Here is a 27496-nt window from a genome sequence, read left to right on the forward strand (position 1 = left end):
ACACATGGGCTGACAGGGACAGCTACGCAGCAGCTTCATGAGCAGGAGGGAAAGGGCGTGTTCTAGGGGAGCAGCAGCTTCCATGTCAGACTCAGGAATGCAGCAGACCCAACATCCAGCTTGGAGATTTCTTCTCTTTTTCTTTTTTTTTCAATGGAACTGTATTTTCGCAAAATGTTACAGATCACTTATAGCAAACAGAATGGTGATGGTCAAGGAAACTGACTCTGGGCTCCTTTTTGACCGCAGCAGCTATGTGGAAGCAGCTGCAGCTGTGATAAGGGCCGCCCAGCATGGAGATTTCTGTGTCTTCGTTCACTGGGAAGTGGAGGGACAGAGCTTCCAACCCACATCCCACCTTCTTCACGAATCATCTTTGCCACCAAATCGTTGGCTCATAGGTGTCTGTTCTTGTCTCTCCTGCCCATGCCTAGCTTTTAGGTTCCTTTGCTCCGGCTCTTTCTGTCAGGGCTGAGCTGGAGGGCAGTGCTCCTGTGAGTTCTCCACATTATATCATGGCCGGTAATCTAATCCAATTCAAGCTGACATTCTCCACCCTATGTTCTACCAATGGAACCTGGTCAGACATCTGGGCTCTTTCAGGAAGTGCTGCTAGGGCATGGCTCTGGAATTTGGTGGGAGTATTTTGGAAGGTTGTGTGGTCTCTTTGGTTGTTTAGTGCTCGGACTGGATTTTGATCTTTTTTGCTTTACTTATTTTTATTGAGACGGAGTTTCGCTCTTGTTGCCCAGGCTGGAGTGCAATGGCGCGATCTCGGCTCACTGCAACCTCCACCTCCCAGGTTCAAGTGATTCTCCTGCCTCAGCCTCCCGAGTAGCTGGGATTACAGGCGCCTGCCACCACACCTGGCTAATTTTTTGTATTTTTTTAGTAGAGACGGGGTTTCACCATGTTGGCTAGGTTGGTCTTGAACTCCTGACCTCAGGTAATCCACCCACCTCAGCCTCCCAAAGTTCTGGGATTACACGTGTGAACCACTGCTCTGGGCCTGTTTATTTTTATAATAATAAGAGGTTTTTGAAAAAAATTCAGATAGATGCAACCCAGTTAAAAAAAATCCCGGTATACAAAATCCTGCCTTTGAATAAGAGATTAAAAAAAGATGGTCATTATTTGCTGCCTGCAGGGGTTCACTAAGGGATATGGGTAAGTTCCCTTAGCTCGGAAAAAGGATAATAATTAATACCCGCTTACATCTCCAAAGTCTTGAGGTGCTCAAACAAGTAGGAGTGTGTGAAATGCTTTGTACATATCAAAGCACTCTGTGAAATTTAAGGTATTAACTAATGGATAATGACTTCTTGAACATTTAAGAATGGTTTGATTTACGTTTAGTAGAAACTCATCTAGTATGAAAATGATACATTTATTACAAATGATTAACAACCCTACAGCTCTCAACCTCTTTATGTAACCTTCCTTCTGACTAAAGGACCCAGATGACTTTGAGGAATAGCCTGTTTGCTGGGTGCATTCTCACTCAGCACTTCTGGAAGTATCCATTCTACAGGTAGTATTTCATCTCATTGTCCTGGCCTTCCCAAAGCACCCTTAACCCAAGGTGTGAGATATCAAAGTAATACATATTTTACTTCAGAGATGACATCTCAAGGTTTTACAGTAGCTCAACATTTTCTAGTCTCCTTTCTCTGAACATTGTCAGAGGGGAGACAGGCGTTCCTGGGAAGAATTAATTCCTGGAATGGTGTGTGTGTGGGTGTGGGGAATGGGAGGAGATGGCCGGCCTTCTTTTCTAGGGTTAGTGGGTGGAATTGCCCGCCCAATGATTAATTCCCTCCTTGACAGTGTGTTCAGAAGCAGGCACCTTGATGGCTCTTTAGCAGCAATACCCTCCCCTTCTTTCCTAGCCTCCTTTTGTCATAAAGCCTCATCTTTTTTTTTTACTTTTTTTTTTTTTGAGACAGAGTCTCACTCTGTTGCCCAGGCTGGAGTGCAGTGGTGCGACCTCTGCTCCCAGGTTCAACCTCTGCCTCCCAGGTTCAACCTCTGCCTCCCAGGTTCAAGTGATTCTCTTGCCTTAGCCTCCCGAGTAGCTGGGATTACAGGCACGCACCACCATGCCTAGCTAATTTTTGTATTTTTAGTAGAGATGGGGTTTCATCATGTCGGCCAGGCTGGTCTTGAACTCCTGACCTCGTGATCCACCTGCCTCGGCCTCCCAAAGTGCTGGGATTACTTGCGTGAGCCACTGCACCCGGCCAAGCCTCATCCTTCTGGTGTTCACCTCTTGGTCCTGTTAAGGTGGCCCTTGGCAAGTACCTCTTTAGTCTTAGGGTTCATGGGAGGGATAGAACAAAGGCCCACGCCTCCCCCTAGCATCGACATTTCCCTTCGTCTGCCAATGCCTACCATAGCTTTGTTTTCTCCCGCACTGCTTCCCTGGTTTTCTAGGCTCTTAAATCCTCAAATTTGACTTGCATGCCCTCTAGTGGCAGGTCTGATGCACCCCTTGTTACCCTGTTTATTGTGGTACCATAACAGCTGTTCTCACCACCCAGCTCTGTTACTAAATATTATCTGTAATTCACAAATGCCGAATGAGAGGTTCAGTGGTCCTGACTTGCCATTCAAGTAGGAGCTGGAAATGTGGGATTTGAATTGGAGCTTTTGATTCCTGGATTTATACAGCGTTTCAGTGTAACGGCAACAGTAAAAAAGATGTGGTTATAGTTGTTCTAGTTTCTTTTTTGTCATTTAAAAAGAATCCAGATTATTTTACTATCCACTCAGCTAATCTGAAAGAATGAAAATGTGAGGAATAGTGGAAAATAAGAATGATCATCTTTTTTTAAGCCCTTTATTACAATTAGAAATTTTTTTGTCACTTACTGAGTATTCAGTATTTCATGCCTCAGTCCTGTTAACTTTGAAGAATACAAAAAATACATAAAGCATGATGTCTGCCCCTAAGTTTCTGTTCTAGTTAGATTCTGGTTATGAGGCAGTTAAATTTCTTCACCTGAGGAAAAAAATTAAGCATAACACATGATAACTTTTATTGGTGTTTAATTTTTCTACTTCTCACTAAAGACAGGTTCTCTGAGCATTTACTTTTTAATTTATTCTTAAAGTCCTTTTCAGTGGAGAGAGAACTACAGGATAACAGCAGTTACCCCGACGAACCCTGGAGGATAACAGAAGAACAGCGCGAGTACTATGTCAATCAGTTCCGATCCCTTCAGCCAGACCCAAGCTCTTTCATTTCAGGTAAGAATGTGGGCTCCCCAGGCATCACTCTCACCAGAATCATAGCCACCATCTTGAGAAATCATTCACGCAAAATGAGTATGGCAGCCTTCTGTGATTTCAGTTTGTTTTTCATCTAAAGTCGAATTTCTTATCAGATGTAAACCATGCAGAAAAAAAGTTGCCAATGACGTTTGGAAAATTATATTTCCATTTCAAAGGGCTTAAGTGGGAATTTGGGGGCAACTTGGCCCAGACCCTGCACCTTATCAGCTGAGGCAGTTCTTGAAATGCTAGCGTGTCGCCCCAAGGGGCCACCTCTCATTGCTTCCTCGTTATATTAGAGCTCGGGCAAGGACAGAATGTGGCCTCCTAAGGAGTTGGTGTCACAAGTCTTTTTATGTTATATGTGCCTTCAAACTTCAAACTCAGGCTCGTTTTCTTTGGCTCAAATGTTTGTCCTCCAGTTTTTCTGAGAGAAATTAAAATGGGGGAGGAAAATTGGCCAGTGCTTTCCCACTTGTCAGTTCTTCTGGGTTGTCTTCAGATATATAGATTCCTGTTGAGTTCTCATGTAAAATTCAAGCTGAGAGGAACTGGTTTAATGCCAGTGTGGCTACATTTTACCAGGCTGAAAGACTAACAGTGAAATAGTAGAGTCTAGAAGAAAAATTCATAAAGCTTTCTTTTTAGACTTTAAAATTTGAAGAATAACAATATGTCCTTAATAATTGTAACCTGCCATATTGAAGTGTGGGCAAAGATTAGTTTTATCTTGTGAAATGAGGCACATAATTGAAATATACTTGTATAAGTAATTGCAAACATCATTTACTGATTGGTGGTAATGGCTTTATTGACGGCAGAATAGTACAGATACAACAAATTAGTGTTGACGTCATGATTAAGGAAAATAAGCAGAAACCCATATTGCACGATTTGACCACTTGCTAACCTTACCCCGTGCTCAGGTGAGTTTCTTCACGACATGTGCAGATATTTAGCCAAATACAAACAGGTACTTGTTAGAAATGTTTTTGTTTTCTTTTAACTTTTGTATCTTGCAGAATTTCAGATATAGACACAACTAGACTGGCTGGTACAACAAACCTCTGTGTACCTATCACATAGCCCCAATGATTTTCTCTTACCTACAGTTAACACATAAGGTTGTTTCAGTCAGTCAATGATCGCGGTCCCATAACAGTATCACGGAGCTGAAAAATTCCAGCTCCATTCATCACCTAGTGATGCTGTAGCCATCATGATGTTGTAGCACAAGGCAGTGCTCACATAAATGTGATGATGCTGGTAAAAACAAATCTGTGCTACCAGTCGTATAAAAGCCTAGCACATATGATTATGTACAGTATATAATACTTAATAATAAATGGCTATTATTAGCTTATTATGTATTTATTATGCTATACTTTTTTTCTTTCTTTTCTTTTTTGAGATGGAGTCTTGCTCTGTCGCCGAGGCTGGAGTGCAATGGCACGATCTTGGCGCACTGCAGCCTCCGCCTCCCAGGTTCAAATGATTCTTCTGCTTCAGCCTCCCGAGTAGCTGGGACTACAGGCGCATGCCCCACACCCGGCTAATTTTTGTATTTTTGGTAGAGACGGGGTTTCACCATGTTGGCCAGGCTGCTCTCAAACCCCTGACCTCGTGATCCACCCACCTCAGCCTCCCAAAGTGCTGGGATTGCAGGCATGAGCCACCGCACCTGGCCTTTTATTATGCTATACTTTTATTGTTATTTTAGAGTATACTCTTACTTATATATAAAAAAAAGTTAACTGTAAAACAGCCTCAGGCAGGAACTTCAGGAGGTATTCCAGAAGAAGGCATTGTTATCCTAGGAGGCGGCAGCTACCTGCAGGTTATTGTCCTCTTCTAGTCACCTCCACAGTATAGAGGTGGAAGACAGTGTTATTGATGGTCCTGACCTTGTGAAGGTCTAGGCTGATAAGTGTTTGTGTTTCAGTTTTTAACCAAAAAGTTTATAAGTGTTTGTGTTTCAGTATTTAACCAAAAAGTTTAAACGGTAAAAAAATTAAAAATTTTAAAAATAGAATAATAGAATAAAGATATAAAGAAAGAAAATATTTTTGTACAGCTGTGCAATTTTTTAAAATTTTTAAATTTTTGTGGGTACATAGGTGTATATATTTATGGGGTACATGAGATGTTTTGATACAGGCACACAATATGAAATAAGCACATCATGAAGAATGGGGTATCCATTTCCTCAAGCATTTATCTATTAAGTTGAAAACAATTTGACTACACTCTTAAGTTATTTTAAAATTGTACAGTGTGTTTTTGTTTTAAGCCAAGTGTTATTACAATGGAGTCAAGAAGGTTAAAATAAATTTTAAAGTTTATGAAGTAAAAACTTACACTCTAAGGTTAATTTATTATTGATGAAAGGAATTTTTTTTTTGGTAAATTTAGTGTAGCCTGAGTGTGCAGTATTTATAATGTCTACAGTAGTGTACAGTAATGTCCTAGGCCTTCACAGTCACTCACCACTCACTCTCTGACTTACCTAGAGCAACTTCCAGTCCTGCAAGCTCCATTCATGGTAAGGGCCCTACAAAGGTGAACCATTTTTCATCTTTTATACCATATTTTTACTCTGCCTTTTCTGTGTTTTTTTTTTCTTTCTTTCTTTCTTTCTTTCTTTTTTTTTTTTTTTTTAAGACAGGGTCTTACTCTGTGCCTAGGCTGGAGTGCAGTGATGTGATCTCGGCTCACTGCAGCCTTGACCTCCTGGGCTCAAGTGATCCTCCCACCTCAGCCTCCCTAGTAGCTGGGACTGCAGGTGCACATCACTATGGCTTGCCTGGCTAATTTTTTTGTAGAGAGGAGGTCTCACTATGTTGCCCAGGCTGTTTTCTATATTTAGTTGTGTTTAGATACACAAATAGTTACTATTGTGTCCCAACTGCCTATAGTATTCAGTACAGGAACATGCCGTACAGGTTTGTAGCCTAGGAGCAATAGGTTCTACCATCTAGCCTAGGTGTATAGTAGGCTATACCATCTAGGTTTGTGTAAGTACACCCTGTGCTGTTCGCACAATGAGGAAATCACCTCATGATGCATTTCTCAGAACGTATCCCTTTTTCTAGAAATGGAATCTCATAATATGTGGTCTTTTGTGTCTCTTTCATTTAGCATAATGTTTTAGTTTTTTTTTAATTAAAACATTTGTGTGGGTACATAGGTGTATATATTTATGGGGTATGTGACATGTTTTCATGCAGACATGCAATACATAATAATCACATCATGGTAAATGGGGTATCCATCCCCTCAAGCATTTATCCTTTGAGTTACAAACAATCCAATTACATTCTTTAAGTTATTTAAAATATACAATTAAGTTATTGACTATAGTCACCCTATTGTGCTATCAAGTAGTAGGTCTTAGTCATTCTTTCCAACTAGTTTTTTGTACCCATTAGCAATCCCCACCTCGCCCCTACTCTCTCCCTGCCACTACCCCTCACAGCCTCTGGTAACCTTCCTTCTACTCTCTGTGTCCATGAGTTCAATCATTTTGATTTTTAGATCCCACAAATGAGAACATGCGATGTTTGTCTTTCTGTGACTGGCTTATTTCACTTAACATAATGATCTCCAGTTCCATCCATGTTGTTGCAAATGATTGGATCTCATTATTTTTTTTTAATGGCTGAATAGTACCCCACTGTGTATACATACCACATTTTCTTTATTCATCTGTCAATGGACACATAGGTTGCCTCCAAATCTCAGCTATTGTAAACAGTGCTGCAGCAAACATAGGAGTGCACATATTTCTTTGATACACTGATTTCCTTTCTTTTAGGTATATACCCAGTAGTGGGATTGCTGGGTCATATGGTAGCTCTAATTGTAGTTTTCTGAGGAACTTCCAAACTGTTCTCCATAGTGGTTGTACTAATTCCCACCAACAGTTAGCATAATGTTTTAAAGGCTCATTCATGTTGTATGTACCAGAATTTCATTCCTTTTTATGGCTGAATAATTCCATTATATCAGTACATCCCATTTTATTTATCCATTCATCAGTTGATAGGCATATGGTGTTCTTCCACTTTTGGAGTATTAAGAATAATGCTGATTTGAATATTTGTGTACCAGTTTTTATGTGAACATATATTTTTATTTCTTTTGAATACATACCTAGGAGTGGAATTGCTAGATCAAACTGTACTGGGAGCTGAAAGCATTCAAATTCAATCTCAGTAAGGTCTAACATTTCAAGAACAGCTGGGTCTTGCAGTTATGTAACATGTAAAGTGGAATGATTGCCTGATTTCAGTTGATACAGGTAAATCAACAATGAAGGAAGAAAGATTCCTGGATAAGTTTCTCAAAATGCCACTAGGAATTCTTAAATCTCACCAAAAGCTTTCCCAAGATGTCTGTCTTATCTCTGTGTGGTGTGATCAATGGTATTAATTTTCTTCTTTTTGGTCAGTTTTCTATTACTTTTCTATTTGAAATTTCTATTTGAAATCTGCCAAATTTGTTCAAAGTTTTGAAATTCGTCTTCTAAATTTTTGGAAAAATTTTGCAGATTTTGGTAAAAATGAAGCAGAAATTAATTTATGTGATTTGCATCTTTCATGAGCATTATGTTATTGCTTCTTTTGCCCTATTGTTATTTACATATTTTTAAAAAAGCTATTCATGTGTTGCTTTTGGTCCCATGATTCATAATTGCTTTGAGGAATAAATATGTTTGTGGTTATACAGAAGAGATTGCTGAATGAAAAAATTGTGATTCATTTGTATATAAATGTAAAAGCTACTCTAGCTGAGTAATTAATGGTTTATTTAAACAATGGCACTTGACAGGTTCTGTGGCCAAGAACTTCTTCACCAAATCAAAGCTTTCCATTCCAGAACTCTCCTATATATGGTAAGTACAATTAATGCCATATGACATTCATACCATCACCCATAACTCATCCTTTAGTTCCTACCTTTGCATTTTTTAAAGGCTTATGTTTTGAATGATGTTTTTAACAGACTACAGGAGTGAATACAACTCAGATTTTTGTTGCTGTGAAAATTAAATGTTGTATGAAAAGTACAGTGAACAATGTCTGGCACATATTAAGCACTATGAGTGTTAACTATTATTTTAAAGTAATTTCCTAATTATTATCCCCATCTCAATCCCTTTTCAGTCTAGGCAATTGTGGGCACATGAGACTTACCATCCTGTAGATTTCATTTTCAGACTTTTCTACTAGGTGTGATACAAGTAACCAGAGGAGCTTGACAAACTATTTTTTATATTTTATAAGGCTGAGTGAACAGAAGGTTGAGGAATATTTTGGAGTTAGGTTAGATTTGACTATTCTAGCTGCCTCGGAGCTTTGCAAATTTGGCTTGTGTTTATCAGTTGGGCCCTAATTCAGACTTGCAGCTGTGGTATCCACTGCACCTTTATGCACTCTGGTTCCAGAAGGGCTATGCTGGGATGGTCCAGATGGCTCTATTTGCATTCATGAAAATGCTCGGTGCTGCTGTAAACTCTCGGCTGTGTGTGGGCTAGTTCTTCCCCAAAACTGGGCAGGAGATCGCACTGCTATAAATATATAATTAAAAACATTATAATGTTTATATAAAGCTTTTTGCATGAGGATTTACAGAATTATGATAGGATTTAAAATTGCTTGTCATGTTTTGTGCATCTTATTGGAAAACTACTCCAATAATATTCATGCATGTCAATGTATCTGGGATTCTGAGCTGGATTTAGGTTCTTCAACAATATATACTCTGGCATAATTTTTTTGTTTTTACAAGCCTTATATTAGTTTTGTTTTTGGTTTGTTTTTTGTTTGTTTGTTTGTTTGTTTTTTTGGAGATGAGGGCTCACTCTGTCACCCAGGCTGGAGTGCAGTGACATGATTATAGCTCATTGCAGCCTCTGACTCCTAAGCTCAAGCGATCCTCCTACCTCAGCCTCCCAGCTAGCTTTTCATTTTTTTCTAGAGACAGGGTCTTGCTATGTTGACCAGGCTGGTCTTGAACTCCTTGCCTCAGGCAATCCTCCCACCTTGGTTTCTGAAAACTCTGGGATTACAGGCATGAGCCACCATGCCCGGCCCTTATATTAGATTTTCTGGCTAGGGAAGAATAAAGAAATTATCATTTTGAAAAGAATACCATTTGTTTTGGCAGAATTCCCAGTCTAAACATTGTTGGCATGAGACCTCCTATCTTTTTGTTGAGACACGCCTATGAAAGCTGAATGGTATTCTTTCGATCTGGCGTATGAAGCAGTTTCCTGACCCCTCACTCTGGGGAACAGCTATTTCAGGGCCCCAGTGCATTCGAAATTGGAGGAGGAGGATGTAAATGGTCTAAAGGAAAGTTATGGAGCTTACCTTAGAAATATATTTTCTTTCAAATAGTAATACCTTTCTAGAATAATTTTGTATTTGTCTTATCTCTATGCTTGTCCTAACACAAGTACACTTGTCCCTGTCTACCTAAGAGATGGTTAAGCTTATGGGGTCTTAGATATAATACTTTGGGAAATAAGTTTCTTTTGTGCTGAGTAAATAGGTCTGTACCTTTTAGTGGGAAATAATGACTGAAGTTAAGCCTGTTTGAGACTCCCCCTTTCTTCCTTTTTGTCTTATCTGGTTCCAGTCAGCTTTAGTTACTAGTTTTATCCTAAAACATAATTCATTCCATTTTTTATTGAGCTTACTTGTATTTTCCCAGGAGGGAGTTCTCAAGCAAAGAACAGTTTGGTACAAAAATTTACGTGACTTGAAAAGTTCACGGTTTTCCCTTAAAGCTGAAAAACAAAGAGCTTATTTCTGTGCTCCAGGTAAACTGCATAATGGCTAGGACAACTATAAAATGGCTGGGGCCACCCTTCCTCTGCCTGTTTTGAACACCATGTCCAGGGCTTTTCACCCCATGCAGCCTGCATTTACTGAATGACTGTGGACTTCTGGGTATCATTTTTATTTCTGTGCCATAGTTTCTTGTCCTATGTCCTCAGTGTTGTAAGACACACCAACTAGGGAACCTGAATAAGTTAAATTTTTATTTATAAAATGCTACTGATGCTGATCCCATCAGTCGGCATTTTTCTTCCTCGGAGTGGCCCCCAGAGATTTCAAATGGATTTGGCTAGGAGGGTTTGGGTATCTGGTAGGGCCATCACCACAGAGTCTGGGAGTTTTATTGGCACGTTTGGGCCAAGTAACTTGTTCTGTAAGCCCCATGGTAGGTACTCATGACATTTGTTTCATTTAGGGAGCTTAGTGATGCTGACTGTGATGGAGCCCTGACCCTGCCTGAGTTCTGTGCTGCGTTTCATCTCATTGTGGCTCGGAAGAACGGCTACCCATTGCCTGAGGGCCTCCCTCCAACTCTGCAGCCAGAATACCTGCAGGCAGGTAAGGCCTCACCATCAACTGTAAACCTTAAGTACTTTTCCTCCAGGCTGTGTAAAAAACTTTTGTTTCTTAAAATGATGTCCAGATACTTTGGGGAGTCCTTGGTATTTACAGTTATTGTTCTTTAACTGCTATTAGACTTTCACATCTCATAATGTGAGGAATAGGGCTGATCTGGGTAAGTGTGTATTACCTGTTTTTCTCATTCTATACCCTCTGGATGGATTTGAACCAAAGTCACTTACCCTTTCATGACAGTTGTGAAATAGGCAAGTACTGAACCTCCCAGCTGGTATAAAATGAAGAGGAAGATCCTGTAGAGCCAAGTGTTAACTTGGCATTTTTAGGCACACCCGAGTGTCTCCGGGTGGCCCTGGGCAATGGAGTGGAATGGAACTCTTATACCTAATTTAAAAGTCAAAAAATTAGCCGGGCGCAGTGGCTCATGCCTGTAATCCCAGCACTTTGGGAGGCCGAGGCGGGCGGATCATGAGGTCAGGAGATCGAGACCATCCTGGCTAACACGGTGAAACCCCGTCTCTACTAAAAAATACAAAGAAAAAAATTAGCTGGGCGTGGTGGTGGGTGCCTGTAGTCCCAGCTACTTTGGAGGCTGAGGCAGGAGAATGGCATGAACCCGGGAGGCGGAGCTTGCAGTGAGCCGAGATCGCGCCACTGCACTCCAGGCTGGGTGACAGAGTGAGACTGTGTCTAAAAAAAAAAAAAAGTCAAAAAATTACATGCAGTGAAATGTGCAAAGTGTTGTCACCTTAAATGTATGCTTGATGACTTTTTGTATATACCCATGTAACTACAATCAGATGAAGATATAGAATATTCTAGCATATCAGAAGGTTAGAATAGAACTGTTATATTTCTCCTTAATAAAACAGTCTCGCTCAAATTATTGTTTTGGACCCTTTAGATGGGAAAGAGTCATGGTGAGTATAACATATGTATTAATTCCTTTGGGAGAGTAGAAAAATTAATAGTGTGTCTTGCCCTTTTCAAAGGCAAATGGGCACTGGTCTGATTTCCATTATTCATGGAAGTATAGTGCTCATTGAGAGGCCCCAGAAACAGCTGGTGCTTTCAACAACCTTTCTCACTTTTTAGGGAAGGGCTGTTAAAGAAATGAGAGCTTAGTCATGGGTGATTATTAGCAAGAGGGAGCAGTGTCTAAAGAAACTTTAATTACTTATTAGTAGAGTATGAATTTTGTGATTAGATCTGCAAAAGGCCTTAGATTATCTTGTCTAGCCCCTTCCTCATGATGACACCAGATTCAAAGTGGCAAATGTCTTATCTAAGTCTGTCTCGGGGCCTCTGACTCTCTTAAATAAAAAGTCTGTCATTTTCTGTGTTAAATAGTGAGAGGATAGGAACTCAACCAAAGGGCAGAGGCCAAGTTTGTGGCTGCTGCTAAGTGACAGGTAAACATGTTGGGGGAAGAGTGACCCATTCTGGGATCTTCTTCAAATGTCCTCATAAAATATGTGAAGGGGAGAGTTCAGAGAGCAAAACCTACTAATTTCTGGACTTGGATTTTGCTAACAATTCCTGCTTTCTGCCTATTGCAGGCTGCAACTCTAGCCTGCTGCCCTTCCTTAGATGCTTGGAAGACTCTCATGGGTCCCAGGAATTAGCTTGCAATTGAGGAGCATGGGAAACTCCTCTTTTCTCTTTGGTGTCTTTCTGTCTCCATTTCATTCTCTCCCTCGTCTTGTCTTGTCTTGTCTTTTTCTTTTCTTTTCTTTTCTTTCTGTTTCTTCTGAATCAGGGCAAAGAAGCACTGGCATTCTGGGGGCTATCTTGACGCCTACATGGCTCTCATTGCCAAGGCAGTGCGGGGTCATAGAGGAGCCCCTTTTCTTGGGATTGGAGACACATGGGGCTTTTGTCTCTCTCTAAAGGGAATTAATAGCTGGCAAAGGGCCAAGTTCTGTTCTAGGGTTATATTTAATACCTTCGCCGTGTCCTCTTTCAAGCCCTGGAGAGAGTCCTGGGTAACCTCATCTTCCATACCCACACTGAGTTTTCTGTTTGGGGGTCATGACTAGTACTGTTTTATTGTTTTGATGCCATATGGCCATGGAACCTGTGGGACATGCCATGACTCCTTATTTGATGTCACTTTTGTAGGTGTCCAAGTGTTTCACAGACTATTTCAAAAGTCACTGACATAACGGCTGGGTGTGGTGGCTCACACCTGTAATCTCAGCACTTTGGGAGTCCAAGGCAGGTGGATCACTGGAGGTCAGGAGTTTGAGACCAGCCTGGCCAACATGGTGAAACCCCATGCACTAAAAATACAAAAATTAAACAGATGTGGTGGCGCACACCTGTAGTCCTAGCTACTAGGGAGGCCAAGGCAGGAGAATCACTTGAACCTGGGAGGCAGAGGTTGCAGTGAGCCAAGATTGCGCCACTGCACTCCAGCCTGGGTGACAGAGCTAGACTCCTTCTCAAAAAAAAAAAAAAAAAGTCACTGACATAATTTTTAGACATCTGAAAGCCCTGAGCTAAAAGTATGTTAACAGGAAAGAAGTAATCTCTTGATTCCTTTCCTACTGCCAATGGCTTCTTTTGACCTGCTTATTCAGTAGAGGGGAATCTATAAAAAAGAGTGCCAATGAGCCCCATGTTTCTTCCTGGACTTTTATGGAGACTGTCAGCATGCATTTATACAGGAACAAGGGAAGAATCCATCATATTCCCTTCAATTAAACAAAAATTGCACATCATTTCTAGGGCTTGTGGGATTAATCTTAAATAATAATTATATAGTTCTAACAGAAAACATGAAAGAACCCATAAAACTCTATCAAACTCAGTGACGGTATATTTTAAAATGCTTTATCACCTATGTTTATCATTGTACGAAGCTTAAGAAAATGGCCAGAACCACCTAGGTCTCCTCTGTGCTTTTTTTGCTTTTCTTTGCAAAATATGAGTGATCCTATTCATTTTTTTGTTCATTTTAATGGCATCTCATTTAGTGTTTTTCTTTTTTCTTTTTTCTTTCTTTCTTTCTTTTTTTTTTTTTTTTTTGAGACGGAGTCTCGCTCTGTTGCCCAGGCTGGAGTGCAGTGGCGCAATCTCGGCTCACTGCAAGCTCCACCTCCTGGGTTCATGCCATTCTCCTGCCTCAGCTTCCAAAGTAGCTGGGACTACAGGCGCCCGCCACCATGCCCGGCTAATTTTTTGTATTTTTAGTAGAGATGGGGCTTCACCATGTTAGCCAAGATGGTCTTGATCTCCTGACCTCATGATCCACCCGCCTCGGCCTCCGAAAGTGCTGGACAACACGCCCGGCCTAGTGTTTTTTTTTTTTTTTTTTTAAAGCTTAACTCTTACCTTTTTCCAACTTTTTTCTAATTGATCTATATTCAGTCTTTAAAAAATCTAATCCAGTTTTTGATAAGATTGGTGAAGAGTATAAATTTGGTTGATATCTTCATGCATTCATAACTAGACAAGCTTGTTTTCTAAAATAATAATTTTTTTTTTGAGATGGAGTCTCGCTCTGTCACCCAGACTTGAGTGCAGTGGCATGATCTTGGCTCACTGCAATCTCCGCCTCCCGGGTTCAAGCAATTCTCCTGCCTCAGCCTCTCGAGTAGCTGGAACTACAGGTGCCTGCTACCATGCCTGACAGATTTTTGTATTTTAGTAGAGACGGGGTTTCACCATGTTGACCAGGCTGGTCCCGAATTTCTGGCCTCAAGTGATCCACCCACCTCGGCCTCCCAAAGTGCTGGGATTACAGGCATGAACCACCCACCACACCTGGCCTGTTTTCTAAAATAATGGAACAGGAATTGTATCTGATGCCATTTTACTTGCAATTATGGAAATAGTCCCTTTTCCCTAATAGTAAAACTTCAAGGACAGAGTTGTATTAGTTGGTGGCTTACCCGCTAGCCTTTTGATAGTTTCATCAAAAGTCTCCTTTTGATAGTTTCATCAAAAGTCTCCTTTTGATAGTTTCATCAAAAGTCTCCTTTTGATAGTTTCATCAAAAGTCTCCTTTTGATAGTTTCAGCTGGGTGAGGTGGCCCACGCCTGTAATCCCAGCACTCTGGGAGGCTGAGGCAGGAGGATCAATTGAGGTCAGGATTTTGAGACCAGCCTGGGCAGCATGGTGAAACCCTGTCTCCACCAAAAAATACAAAAATTAGCCAGGTGCGGTGGCGTGCACCTGTAGTCCCCAGCTACTCGGGTGGCTGAGGCAGGAGAATTGCTTGAACCTGGGAGGCAGAGGTTGCAGTGAGCCGAGATTGCGTCACTGCACTCCAGCCTGGGTGACAGAGTGAGATTCCATTTCAAAAATAAAATAAAATAAAAATAAAAAAATAAAAAAGTCACCTTTTGATAGGTGATTGGGTGGGTTCTGGTAGAAATTTTTGCCATAGAGTTTGTTAAAAAATACCTATGGAGTACTTACTGCGTGAGAGGTACCACATTGTTCACTGTGGTCAGAATGCTGTATGACAGAGCTCCTACTCCCAAGAACTTGTGGGCAGTTGATACGTGCCATGAAGGGGAAGTACAGGTGCAGCAAGAGGGTGCATGATCTTAGGGAAGATTTCCTTAAACGTTTGGGCTGAGATGTGAAGGCTGAGCTAAGGACTACATAGGCGAAGAAGAGAGAAGCTTAGGTTCTGGGAAGGGGGAACAGCAGGTATGCTGGGGAGGCTCTGAGAGGGGGCTTGGAGCATAGGAGGAGTGGGAATTTCAGGCCACAGTGGCTGGCGTGCACAGAACCGGGGTAGAGAGGCTGGGTTGAAGCTGAGGAAGAAGGTGGGGAACATATGACGGGCAATAATGTCACCTTATTTTAGGCAGATAAGTGACACAATCAGATTTGCTATGTGAAATGATCATGCAGGTTACTGTCCAGAGAACAGGTTTTGAGGGGCACGGGTAGAAACCAGAAGACTAAGTTGTGGTAGCTGGCCAGTCAGGAGCAGCGGGGTGCTTGCAATGGGGAGGCGACAGTGAGATGGAGAGATGTGGACACCTTGGAGAGAGATTTAGCAGGTAATTGACAAAATTATAGTTTTGGAAAGTGTTAGCTTTCTTCACAGGAAGATCCGCTCATGATAAAGCATCAGTCATATAATACCAGTCAGAGCCTTGATTGATAGACTAGAAAGAGAAATCGGTGAAATTCAGACCAGAGTAAGCAAATGAACAAATTAAGGTGCTTGTACTCAACTCCACGTGGTGCTGATACTCAGACCAGTACTTCCTTACTTACTTACTGTATGTATGTATGCATGTATGTATTTATTTAAATTAGATAGACACGTAGGTAGGTAGGTAGGTAGATACAAAGACAGATGAAACAGGGTCTCACTATGTTGCCCAGGCTGGTCTCAAACTCCTGGGCTCGAGCAATCCTCCTGCCTTGGCCTCCCAAAGTGCTGTCATTACAGGTGTGAGCCACCATGCCTGGCCAATGGCCAGTACTTTACTGCAGAAGGATATTGGCATTTCAGTCCCTGATGGGAGTGGGAGGGTGGGGAAGGATTAAAAACAATGCCAATCCACTTTTCACATTTGATTCAAATTTTTTTAAACCTTGCATTACAATTTTATTTCCTAATAGCTTGTCGTGACAAATTTGATTTGTAGCTTCTGTTTATTATCTGCCACAGTCTGCTTTTCCTCTTTGGAATATTGACAAATTTTCTAGCTGTTGAGATATTTCTTTCCTAATTACTTTGTGACAAAGTAGTGAAGCAGAATCTGCTTCTGAGACATAGCCTGGTGTGAAGTAATTAGCTTACCAAGTAGCCTGATCTTTCCTCATGTGAATTCACTCAACTACCGAAATAACAGCCAGTGTCACTATTGCATATTGAAAGAAACCCTTAATGTGATTCTCTTTTTCTTTGTTGTAAATCAGCAAGAATTTATGCTCTTATTTTTATCATTCCTGCCAACCAAGGAGATAAATATTTCGTAAAATCATGTTGGGTGCACATCATTATAAGATCTTGCCTATTTCTAACAATAGTTAAATGATGTATTTCCTTAGTTAATGTCCCTATACATTAGAAACTACACTAGTAACATAGTTAAGACTTACATATTGTGATAGTGATGGTTATTGTGGAAAATTACTATGCTATAACATGAAGTGTTCAGAGCACATACCCTTCAGCCAGACTGCTGAGAGTTCAAGTCCCTGCTCTTCCATTTATCAGCTGTATGACCTTGAGTAAGTTGCCCTGTTCTCAGTTTCATCACATGTGAAATGGGGATAATAGAAGTACTGGGTTGTCCATATAAAGAACTGAAAGTACTACCTCAGCATGATGAATGCCATATGTGGTCTATCAGAGCTAGCTGATTTTGTTGTTATATTTAACAAGCACAGAAAAGCTGATGGGAAACACTGATTACTATGGCTATAGGAAATATTCTGATATATTCTTTTTGTTTCTTCTTAGCTTTTCCTAAGCCCAAATGGGACTGTCAATTATTTGATTCTTATTCTGAGTCACTGCCGGCAAATCAACAACCTCGTGACTTGAATCGGATGGAGGTAAAAGATCTTCATATGCTAATAAATAAGGATGTGTATGGAGTTAAATCCATTGGCCTATGTTCTTTACAAATTCTGGAAAATGAACTTTTTTTTTTGTTTGAAAATGAGCTTTTATAACATTTCCTTTTCATACTTGGTAATTATTAATACTTTGATGCTCAGCCTTTCAGATCTAGACACCAGATGTATCTATAGTTTTTTTCCCTTTTCTCCCTAAAACTGGATGTGGTAAAGTAAGTAACATAATCTCTAGACCTTCTAGATGTGAAATGTAGATATAGCCAAACTAAGCCAGAAAATTCTAGCCAAGTTATTTACTTTAACCAAGCTTTAATTCCCTAGTAAACAATTTTGATTGTATTTTTATCAGTTGGGCATTAATAAGCTATACTGAATCAGAACTGTTTTGAGAAGAGGTTTGAGAACTTTATATGAGGGCCCCAAATCACATTCGGAACTCCCTCAGGGTTTTTAGCTTTTGAACCAAATGAGGACTGATTTGGATGATCCCCAGAAGGAACTTGGAGAATTCCCCCAGTGTTGGGCCATGGATGGAAGGGCTTAGCCAAGTGCTTAGGAAGCCTTAGCTATGGATCAATAAATAGGAGTTGTTATAGTTATTATTGTCATCACCATTGTCATTATCATCATCATCACCATTATGATTACTGTGATGACAATTTAGGATACCTGCTTTTCCCTTCCTTAAAAGATCTGGAAATGTTTAATAAATGGAGCTTTATTCACAGACTCCATAATAGTCAGAGACTAATTATTAGAGTCCTCTGACCCTAGTTGAAACCACTGCAAGATGATAGAAGTCAAAGTCAGGGAACAGGGACATTTCTTTAATTTCTTGTGACTGTGCATGATGATTTATTCTCTCACATGAGGCCCTCATGCCTGTAGCATGTGTTATGGATGGCACCTTCTGCTCCCCTGTGAGCCAGTCAAGCCTGCCTTTCCAGTGCCCCTCTGACTAACATCTCTCTGCCATTTTGCTTCTCTTTCTTTGAGTTGTATCCTCCATGGTACTTTCCTCAGATTTCTACTCATGGGAAAAAGACATAAAGAAAAGTCACTTCAGGAGGAATGACAGATGTGCATTTGAAGAATTTTGGTTAAAATTTTTTTTTTTCTGCAGAATGCATATGACAAAGAGAGAGATAAAATAGTTTGCCACTTTTCATGGCCCTTAGTTTACTTTGGGGCTTCTAGCAGTGTTTAAAGAGCTTTGTTTATCAAGCCAGGATGGATACATCTATGGCTCTCTGACTATGTGTGTGTGTGTGATGGGCCCCCCTGCTTGCATAAAATGATGAAGTTATTAGTTGGTCTTCTTTAAAACGGCCATAAAATCTGTTACACATGCACACCCTGATGTCTGTTTTACTGTTACACACACACACACACACACACACACACACACACACAGTCTCTCTCGCTTGCTCTTTCTCTCTCTCTAATGTCCTGGATGGCGTTACATATATTCACCTTTGTGGATTTTATATGCAGCTAGTTTTATATACTTTTGCATACTTTAAGTGGCCTCCTTGGGGAGGGGAGATTAAAAACTACCTAGTCTTTTTTTTTTTTTTGCCCTATCCAAAGAAGAAAGCAAAACAACAACAAAAAATCCCTCTTTTCCAACCAAATTGTTATTTTTGAGGATGCTATGGTTTTAGACAATGAATGCAGTAAACAGAATTCAAGGACAAAGTAATAGGGTTTATTGATGGTTTGTTCATTTAAGAAGTACGGGTCAGATTGCAATAATGATTCAATATTTCATGTTCTTCTAAACTATTACTGATTGTTCTTTCTACTAGTCTTTTAATCTATCATGAATGCATGGAGTTTAATTAGATTTTGGAACCAGCCCTGTGATTGATGACTCCAGTATAGGTGGTTGTGTTCTGAACAAAGCTGCAGCTGATTTAGGTCTCAGGTCATGAGAAATTGGCTTAGTGATACATCTTTTTCTAAAGACAGCAGAGCTGTAGCCATGTACTTATTTCCATTAAGAATTACAGATGATAATTTCAGGTATATTTCTTTTTATGAGTGTCTCTTACATTACTGGATTTCTTTCTTTTTCTAAACAGCTTTATTGATAGAGACTTTACATACCATACCCATTTAAAGTATACAATTCAGTAATTTTTATTATATTAACAGTTGTTCCACCATCACTACAGTTTAATTTTAGAAGAACATCATCAGCCCAAAGAGAAACCCAATACTCATGAGCAGTCACTTCCTATTCCACTGTCTCTGCCAGCCTCTGATAATCACTAGTCTATTTTCTGTCTCTAGATTTGCCTATTCTGGACATTTCATATAAATGGAAGCATATAGTATGTAGTGTTTTGTGACCGTATTCTTTCACTTAGTATAATGTTTTCAAGGTTCACTCAGATCATAACATGTATCAGTGCTTCATTCCTTTTTAATGCTGAATAATATTGCATTATATGGATATGCTACATTTTGTTTGTCCATTCATCAGTTGATGGACATTTGCATTGCTTCCACTTTTGGCTATTGTAAATAATGCTGCTATGAACATAGATGTACAAGTTTTTGTGTGGGTGTGTGTTTTCGGTTCTCTCGAGTATATACCTAGGAGTGGAGTTGTTGGATTGTATCATAAGTTAACTTTCTGAGGAACCACCAAACTGCTCTCCAAAGCAACTATACTATTTTACATTCTTCCACTAGCAGTGTATGAGGGTTCCAATTTTCCCACATCCTTGTTAACACTTATTGTCTGCCTTTTTGATTTTAGACACCCTAGTGGAATGAAGTGGTATCTCATGGTGGTTTTGATTTGAGTTTCCTAATGATTAATGACGTTGAGCATCTTTTTGTGTGCTTATTAGCCATTTGTATATCTTCTTTTGCCAAGTGCCTCGTCCTTTGTCCATTTTAAAATTGCATTACTTGTCTATTGAATTGTAAGTGTTCTTGTGCTTTTGGCATCATACCTAAGAAACCATTGCCTAATATTAAATCACGAAGATTTACTTCCATGTTTTCTTCTAAGAGTTTTGTTTGTTTGTTTTTTTGTTTTGTTTTGTTTTTTGAGACGGAATCTCGCTCTGTCACCAGGCCAGAGTGCAGTGGCGTGATCTCAGCTCATTGCAACCTCTGCCTCCCGGGTTCAAGCAATTCTCCTGCCTCAGCCTCCTGAGTAGCTGGGACTACAGGTGCGTGCCACCAAGCCCAGATAATTTTTCTACTTTTAGTGGAGATGAGGTTTCACCATGTTGGCCAGGATGGTCTTGATCTCTTGACATTGTGATCCACCCACCTCGGCCTCCCATAGTGCTGGGATTACAGGCGTGAACCACTGAGCCTGGCCTCTTCTGAGAGTTTTATAGTTTTAGACCTTTACATTTAGGTGTGTGATTTTGAGTTAATTTTTGTGTATGTTCTGAGGAAGAGGTCCAACTTTATTTTTTTGTATGTGGATTTCTAGTCGTCCCAGCACCATTTATTGAAAAGATGTTTTTTTTCCCATTGAATTGTCTTGCACCCTTGTTGGAAATCAACTGACCATAGATGTAAGGGTTTATTTCTGGGTTTTCAGTTCTATTCTATTGATCTATATGTTTATGATTATGCCAGTACCACAGTGTCTTGATAATTTTAGATTTGTAGTAAGTTTTGAAATCAAGAAGTGTGAATCCTTTAACTTTTTTCTTCTTTTTCAAGAATATTTTGCTATTCTGACTTCCTTGCATTTCCATATGAAATTTAGGACAAGCTTGCCAAATTCTGACAAAGATTGCATTGAATTTGTAGATCAGTTTGGAGAGTATGGCCACCTTACCAATATTAAGTCTTCTAACTCATGAACATGAGATGTCTTTCCATTTATTTAGATATTTAATTTATTTCAACAATTTTTTGAGATTTCTTTTTATCTACATTGCCTACTTCTAAATTATGTTATTCTCCAAAGGGGCCTGATTTATAATGCAGGTGGGAAAAGACAATGAAAGAAATGCACTGTTATGATACATTGTCTGTTCTATTGGAGATAGTAGACTTTGAATAGAAAATTATATCTGGATACTTCGTTTTAATGAGTAAATCCCAGCACTATGTGAGGCTGAGGTGGGCAGATCACGAGGTCAGGAGATTGAGACCATCCTGGCTAACACGGTGAAACCCTGTCTTTGTTAAAAATACAAAAAATTAGCCGGGCGTGGTGGCATATGCCTGTAGTCCCAGCTACTCAGGAGGCTGAGGCAGGAGAATCACTTGAACCTGGGAGGTGGAGGTTGCAGTGAGCCAAGATTGTGCCACTGCACTCCAGCCTGGGCAACAGAGCAGGACTCCATCTCAAAAAAAAGAATTACCTGAGTGAAGACTGTTAAATCTTAGACCAGTTTTCTACTGAGTAATACTTCGGTCTCTTTCTTCAGAACAGTTTAAAAACAAAAGTATTGCTTATCTCTCTGGGGTTGTTTAGGTTCTGAGAGGTAAACCAATTAACTTTTTGGAACACCAGATGGCTCCAGGCATTTACTCTCCTTCCTTCAAGATAAATGTTACAATTTATCTTTATTTGATTTGTGAGTATGTTTTAAATATAAACAATATCAAAAGACATATGTTGACAAGTCTTCCTCCCATCTACCAACTCACCTTTCAATTCTTACATATCTTTCCAGAGTTTGTGTATATAAATAAAGCAAATGTGAATATATATTATTCTTGAACTTAATCTTATAGGCATTAGAGTGCATATTCTTTTCCAGCTTTGAGGTATAATTGACAAAAAATATATATTTATGATGTTTTCATCTATGTATATATTCAGAAATGATTACTGCAATCAAGCTAGTTAACATATCTGTCACCTCTCACAGTTACCTTTTTTTGGTGTGGTGAGAACATTTAACATCAACTCCCTTAGCAGTTTTCAAGTATACCATACATTGTTATTAACTATAGTTAGAATGTGTGTTAAATTGAGAATTTACAAGAAGTAAATTTACAGTAAGTAGATTTTAAACGGTTTAAAACTAATTCATACTTGATAGATTTGGGTATTCATATTAGTGTGAGGACTTCCCCCCTGTTTGCATTAGGAGAAAATTTTAATCTGCTCATCAGTAAAATTCTTTTATCCCACAACAAGAAGGCTGGTTTAGTCAGGTTTAGACACCATCTGCATGACAGATCTTGGCAAACACCCACATTGTGGGGCCACTTGTCAGAACTTCTTTGTGTTTGTGAAAAAATACATAAAGAACAGGTTTGTTCTTGGCCAAATGGACCAGAGTTGCTATGCAATTCTGTGGCTGAATCCCAATCTGAATTCAGATTTAATACATGTGCCTTAATCTGAATCATTTTTTTCCTCTGTGTATGTAAAATTTCAATACAAATTAACATATACCTCACTAGGAACCTAAAAAAAATAAGGTAGTATTAAATGCAGGGTTTACTGCAGACGGAAATGGTGGCAAGAAATAATAGCTTTTAAGACATTTTCGGCTGGGCGCGGTGGCTCACGCCTATAATCTTAGCACTTTGGGAGGCTGAGGCGGGTGGATCACGAGGTCAGGAGATGGAGACCATCCTGGCTAACACAGTGAAAGTCCTTCTCTACTAAAAAATACAAAAAATTAGCCAGGCGTGGTGGCGGGCGCCTGTAGTCCCAGCTACTCGGGAGGCTGAGGCAGGAGAATGGCGTGAACCCGGGAGGTGGAGCTTGCAGTGAGCCGAGATCGCGCCACTGCACTCCAGCCTGGGCGACAGTGCGAGACTCTGTCTCAAAAAAAAAATTTTTTTTCGTCATATGTGCGCATCACTTAATTTCTGTTCCAACCAGTTTAATTCATTTACTTTTCTTTTTCAAAGAAGACATCTGTTAAAGACATGGCTGACCTTCCTGTCCCTAACCAGGATGTAACTAGTGATGACAAACAAGGTAGGAAAAGAATGAGTTTTCTTCTTTAACCAGCGTTCTACCTGTTATCTTATCTACTCCTTTTGGAATGGTGGCTTCTAGAGCATATGAGGGTGGTTCTCAGCATGTAAACACATTTGGATAGACTAAGTAGTTCAAATCATTGTCATAAAACAATAGTTCACAAAGTGGTAGCAAGAGCTTGAGTGTCCAGAGTCTTCCAACTCATTGGCCCCTTGGTCATTGCTGACCCTCAGCCTACTCTTAACACCTTACACTGGAATCTGATCATAGCAATTAGGAAATGACAGGAAGCTGAACGAATTGAGAACATGTTGTGTTTGCGGATGTGATCCCAGACATCAGTGTAAATGCACATTTGCATACAGCTCTAATCCATGAGGAAGTTCGCTTCTGGACACAGCTTCTGTCCTTAGTGTTTATCTGTTTCTTGGCTTTGTGAGTGTGGGAGTGTGACATGGAGCCCAGCTACAATTTTCCTATCTTACTGGGCAGCTGAGAAGCAGTGCAGCACAGCATTCCGTGTTAGAGCTACTCCCAGGGAAGAGTTGGCTTGGGAATATCTAGAAGTGTGGGAGGGACCCTCTCCCCCACCTCCTATACTTTGTATAGTGCTTTATAATCTACCAGGTCCTTGCTCATATACTGTCTTATTCAGTCCTCACAAAACTGAATGGAGGCTGGTAAGTTTTATCACCTGAAATTTAGAGATGAGTAAACTGAAATTCAGACACTATGAATCATTTGCCTAGTTATTAAGAAAAAGATTTGGGACAAGAACCAAGATTTTTTCTAAGCCTCAAGCCAGTATTCTGCCTGTTATTTGATATTGATTTACTACCCATGAATGAGAGGCTTATTTGAAGGGACTAAAAATCAGTGAAGCTATTTCAGGTTTTATTGTTGAGGCCTGCCATTGATTAGGCATTGTATGGGGGCTTAACATGAAAAATAAGTTTTCCATTAAGTGACAGTAATTGCATGTTCTCTATTTAAATACTTGCTTGGGAGAGACAGGTAGAACTGGACATTGTCTGCAGTAGCATGTACTCTGACCATTCTCCTAACTGCACAGTGGAATAACTGGGCAAACTGTAAAAATATTGAAGCCTGGATTTCACTCCCAGGGATTCTCATGTCATCAGTCTGGGTGTCAGGAATGAAAGAGGGAGAAACTCCCAATACTTCCTGGTAATACTTCTCCTATCTGCTTGAGGTGCTGTCTCTGGAAAGTTGAAAATACATCTTTGCTCTTTGTAGAAGGAGAACCTATTTCCATACTCCAGGAGGTCTTTATTGTTTTAGTAAATGCTATAGCAACTTTTAGAGGTTTGTGAGACCTGTTTTTCTAAGTGATGACTAGCGATTCTTTGTTTCAATCCAATTTGCCTCAGAAATAACATTTTATAGTTTTAATTTTTTTTCCTCTTTTCTCTTTCTTTTTGCTTAAAAAACAAAACACAACTAGCTTTGAAAAGTACTATCAATGAAGCCTTACCAAAGGACGTGTCTGAGGATCCAGGTAGGAGAAAACCATTTTTGTATACTTTATATATAATTATTTTTAAATAAAAAATCAGCAAGTCAGTGAGTAGAAGATTGATACCTCTGTGATAGTGTGTCTGTTTCTCTCTATTTATTTGTCTTGTATTTTATTACAAGGAAACCTTTTGGCTTTTTACCCTTTCTCTCTTTTCAGGTATGAGAACGGGGTGATATCTTTTCAAGTTTTTAAGTTTCACTGAAAGGATCACGAAGGATCACTCTGTGTGAATATAGGGTCTTGTTACTAAGTGCAAAATTGAGAAGGCTTGAGGTTGAGATGATTTCAACAAGCCATTTTGGGTTTTGTGTAGAGTAAGGAACTTATAGGGTAGATCAATTGGAGGCCCAGAGTTGATATTTTCCATTTCCAAAGCAGAAATCTCAAATATTTTTATTATGCTTCACCACCAGGAAGGCAACTGTATGTGCTTATATATGGAGTGGATTCCAAGGAGAAAAATAAAAGTTGTCCAGTTTTTTGGAGAGTCAGACCTGTGTCTGTGGAGTCATGGAGAATGGCTGCCCCTGTGTCCGCAGCTCTCTGTTGATGGAGCCATCATTGAACCAAGTTGAATCTAGTTAAAAACAAAGTGGCTACAGAAGACATTACTATTTGGAGCTCTAGTTATAAGGACATGAAAGAAGTTGTTGCTTTCTCTTTTGCTGTTTTATTTCTTGTATATTTTTAATAAGTCAATCATGTTTGTTGTGATAAGCTAGCTATCATCCTAGGCTTATTTGTTGAACATTGGAACAGAGGAATCAATATAATGTTGAGGCTTATGCTGTGGTACAATATTTCCCAAATGTCAAGTTCATTCAGAGTTTCAAAGAGAGATGGGTGGAGGGAGGGAGAGGAAGGAGTTGGGGGAGTGGGAGAAAAATATGGTAGGGGGAAGGAGAGAGAGAGAGAACATGAGAATGAGAATAAATATGAATGAATGTGGATGATGAATTTCAATTATGGAAGCCTGAGAAGGTGTATTTTTAGGCAGCTCCCCAGTTGGTTCTGGTACATAGCCTATTTTGGGAACCACCAGCTCTGGAAGGTGATGCTACAAAATAGAAAATTAAGGTTATAGATCAACCATGACTCCAAAAGTGATGGGAATTCCCAAGCTTAATTTTGACTCTTGAAACAGATTTGAATTCATTCCTTATTGGGTGAAATGCTCTGTTAATGTAGGCCAACGCCTGGGATCAGTTCTTTCTAGCTCTTATTTCTGGAGCTAAAGTGGATGCATTCCAGTTTTTGTAAACTTCATGTTGTAGTATTAGTAAAAGCTGTTTAAATTTGGAGTGTTAAATTGGTGCTTCTCCAACAGCCTTTGAGGATCATAACTTTTCCTATTTTTTTTTTTAAGGGATTTTAGCACAAGATCAAGTGTCCTCTGGGGCATGAGCTTTAGATCTCATTTTTAACATTCCTTCATTGACTAGGACATGGCATCACCAAATAAAACTTGTCAGGTGTGCCACAGCATGAGAAGTATGTCGGAATTGATTTCTCGTTGTGCCTGGCAGCATGCTATGTGTTTTCTGATTTGTTCTTCCCACTACTGCCCCTCTCTGGGTATGAGGGAGTTCCTCATCTTAAACATAGTTAATCCCTCCTTTTCTGGGAAATGTTTGGATTCCCAGTGGGAGACACAAGCGTTTCAAGGTGGTGATTTAGAATTCTGGATGGCTGTCCTTGCCATGTGGACCTCAGTTCAGTTGCTGCTTTTTGGAGGGTTAATCTCTAGGCCTGCTCCTCTTTCCATTCCCATTTCCTGGAAAGATGACATGCCTTGAGTGTTCTAGGAAGGTGGCAGTCCTTTTCCCTCTTTCCAGCTACACGAGAAGCTATGATCCACTTGTTGTAATTGCTGAGAGTGTCTATGTTAGTGGAGCCTTAAGAGATTTTTTAAACCAATATCCCATTCCAACCTAATTCAGCAGAGCACCATGCACAATGATGGTCTTTTTCTTGATGTTTCTGGCCCATGTTGAGGTGTTTTCAGCTGGTTCACCCTCACAGTGCTGTCTTTAGACTGTTGTTGGTGATTCTAGCAGCTGCTCCATTGCCAACTATCACCCCATGTTTTTATTGGGGTAGAGCAGTTCTGTCCTTCCATTACCTGCTCCCACCTGCACCTCCTTTGCTGTCCTAGAAGAAACTAAATTTAGAAACCAGATTTCCAGGCTTAAAAAATTAGGAGCCTTTATTTATGCACTCTACAATAGTAATATTTTGCAATTCTAAAGTACGTTCAGTTTTTAAATTACTTTCACCTTATCTGTCCCTGTGAGAAAGAAACTGCATTTTTATTGCCTTTGTTTTCTAGGTGAGGAGACTGAGGTTCAGGGAAGTAACAGCTAGTTAGTGTCATGGCCAGGAGGAGGGCCTTAGTCTCAGGGCTCCTGGCCTGGTCTCTAGTCCTGTCTCTCCACTACTCATCCACACCCTCACCCCATCTGTCTGTCTGTCTATCTCTCACCAGCAGGGCTCACCCCTCCTTCCACACCCATCCCTACCAGCAAAAAGACAAAGATAATGGCACTTGACAAAGGAATTAACAGTCACCATGGTCTGGTTTGGGGAACAGTATTTTATCATGGCCGGGACCTCTCCTACCCACGTATTTCTTGAAAGCAGTGGGGCCTGAGGGAGAAGAGGGCCACGGAGCCAGCTGCAGGCAGCCTGCGTAGAGGGCTTCCCCAGCTCTGTGGTGAGTCTGGTCCACTCTGTCCACCCAGCCCCAAGGCAGCCTCCTGAGCTGGGAGAGA

At 40.1% G+C, this 27496-nt stretch overlaps 1 protein-coding gene and 1 non-coding gene across 7 annotated transcripts in view; one reads left to right on the top strand and one right to left on the bottom strand.

The window, feature by feature from the left end:
• The window catches only part of REPS2 (RALBP1 associated Eps domain containing 2), a 197276-nt gene that overhangs the window by 95415 nt on the left and 74365 nt on the right, over positions 1-27496 (top strand). For 4 of the 6 annotated variants that reach the window (XM_016942948.3, XM_016942952.3, XM_016942949.3 and 1 more), the window contains exons 6-11: positions 3114-3249; positions 8104-8167; positions 10534-10676; positions 17138-17232; positions 23113-23182; positions 24651-24704. In XM_016942948.3, the coding sequence (XP_016798437.1) occupies positions 3114-3249; positions 8104-8167; positions 10534-10676; positions 17138-17232; positions 23113-23182; positions 24651-24704 (562 nt within the window). The remainder of the gene's footprint in view (positions 1-3113; positions 3250-8103; positions 8168-10533; positions 10677-17137; positions 17233-23112; positions 23183-24650; positions 24705-27496) is intronic. The other 2 variants (XM_063804250.1, XM_016942950.3) reach the window with 1 other exon arrangement.
• LOC112207191 (small nucleolar RNA SNORA16B/SNORA16A family) lies at positions 158-289 on the bottom strand. Its single transcript, XR_002941647.1, has one exon. It is a non-coding gene; the product is annotated as a small nucleolar RNA SNORA16B/SNORA16A family (small nucleolar RNA).

Source organism: Pan troglodytes, chromosome X (assembly GCF_028858775.2).
Source record: "Pan troglodytes isolate AG18354 chromosome X, NHGRI_mPanTro3-v2.0_pri, whole genome shotgun sequence".
Taxonomy (NCBI): Eukaryota; Metazoa; Chordata; class Mammalia; order Primates; family Hominidae; genus Pan; species Pan troglodytes.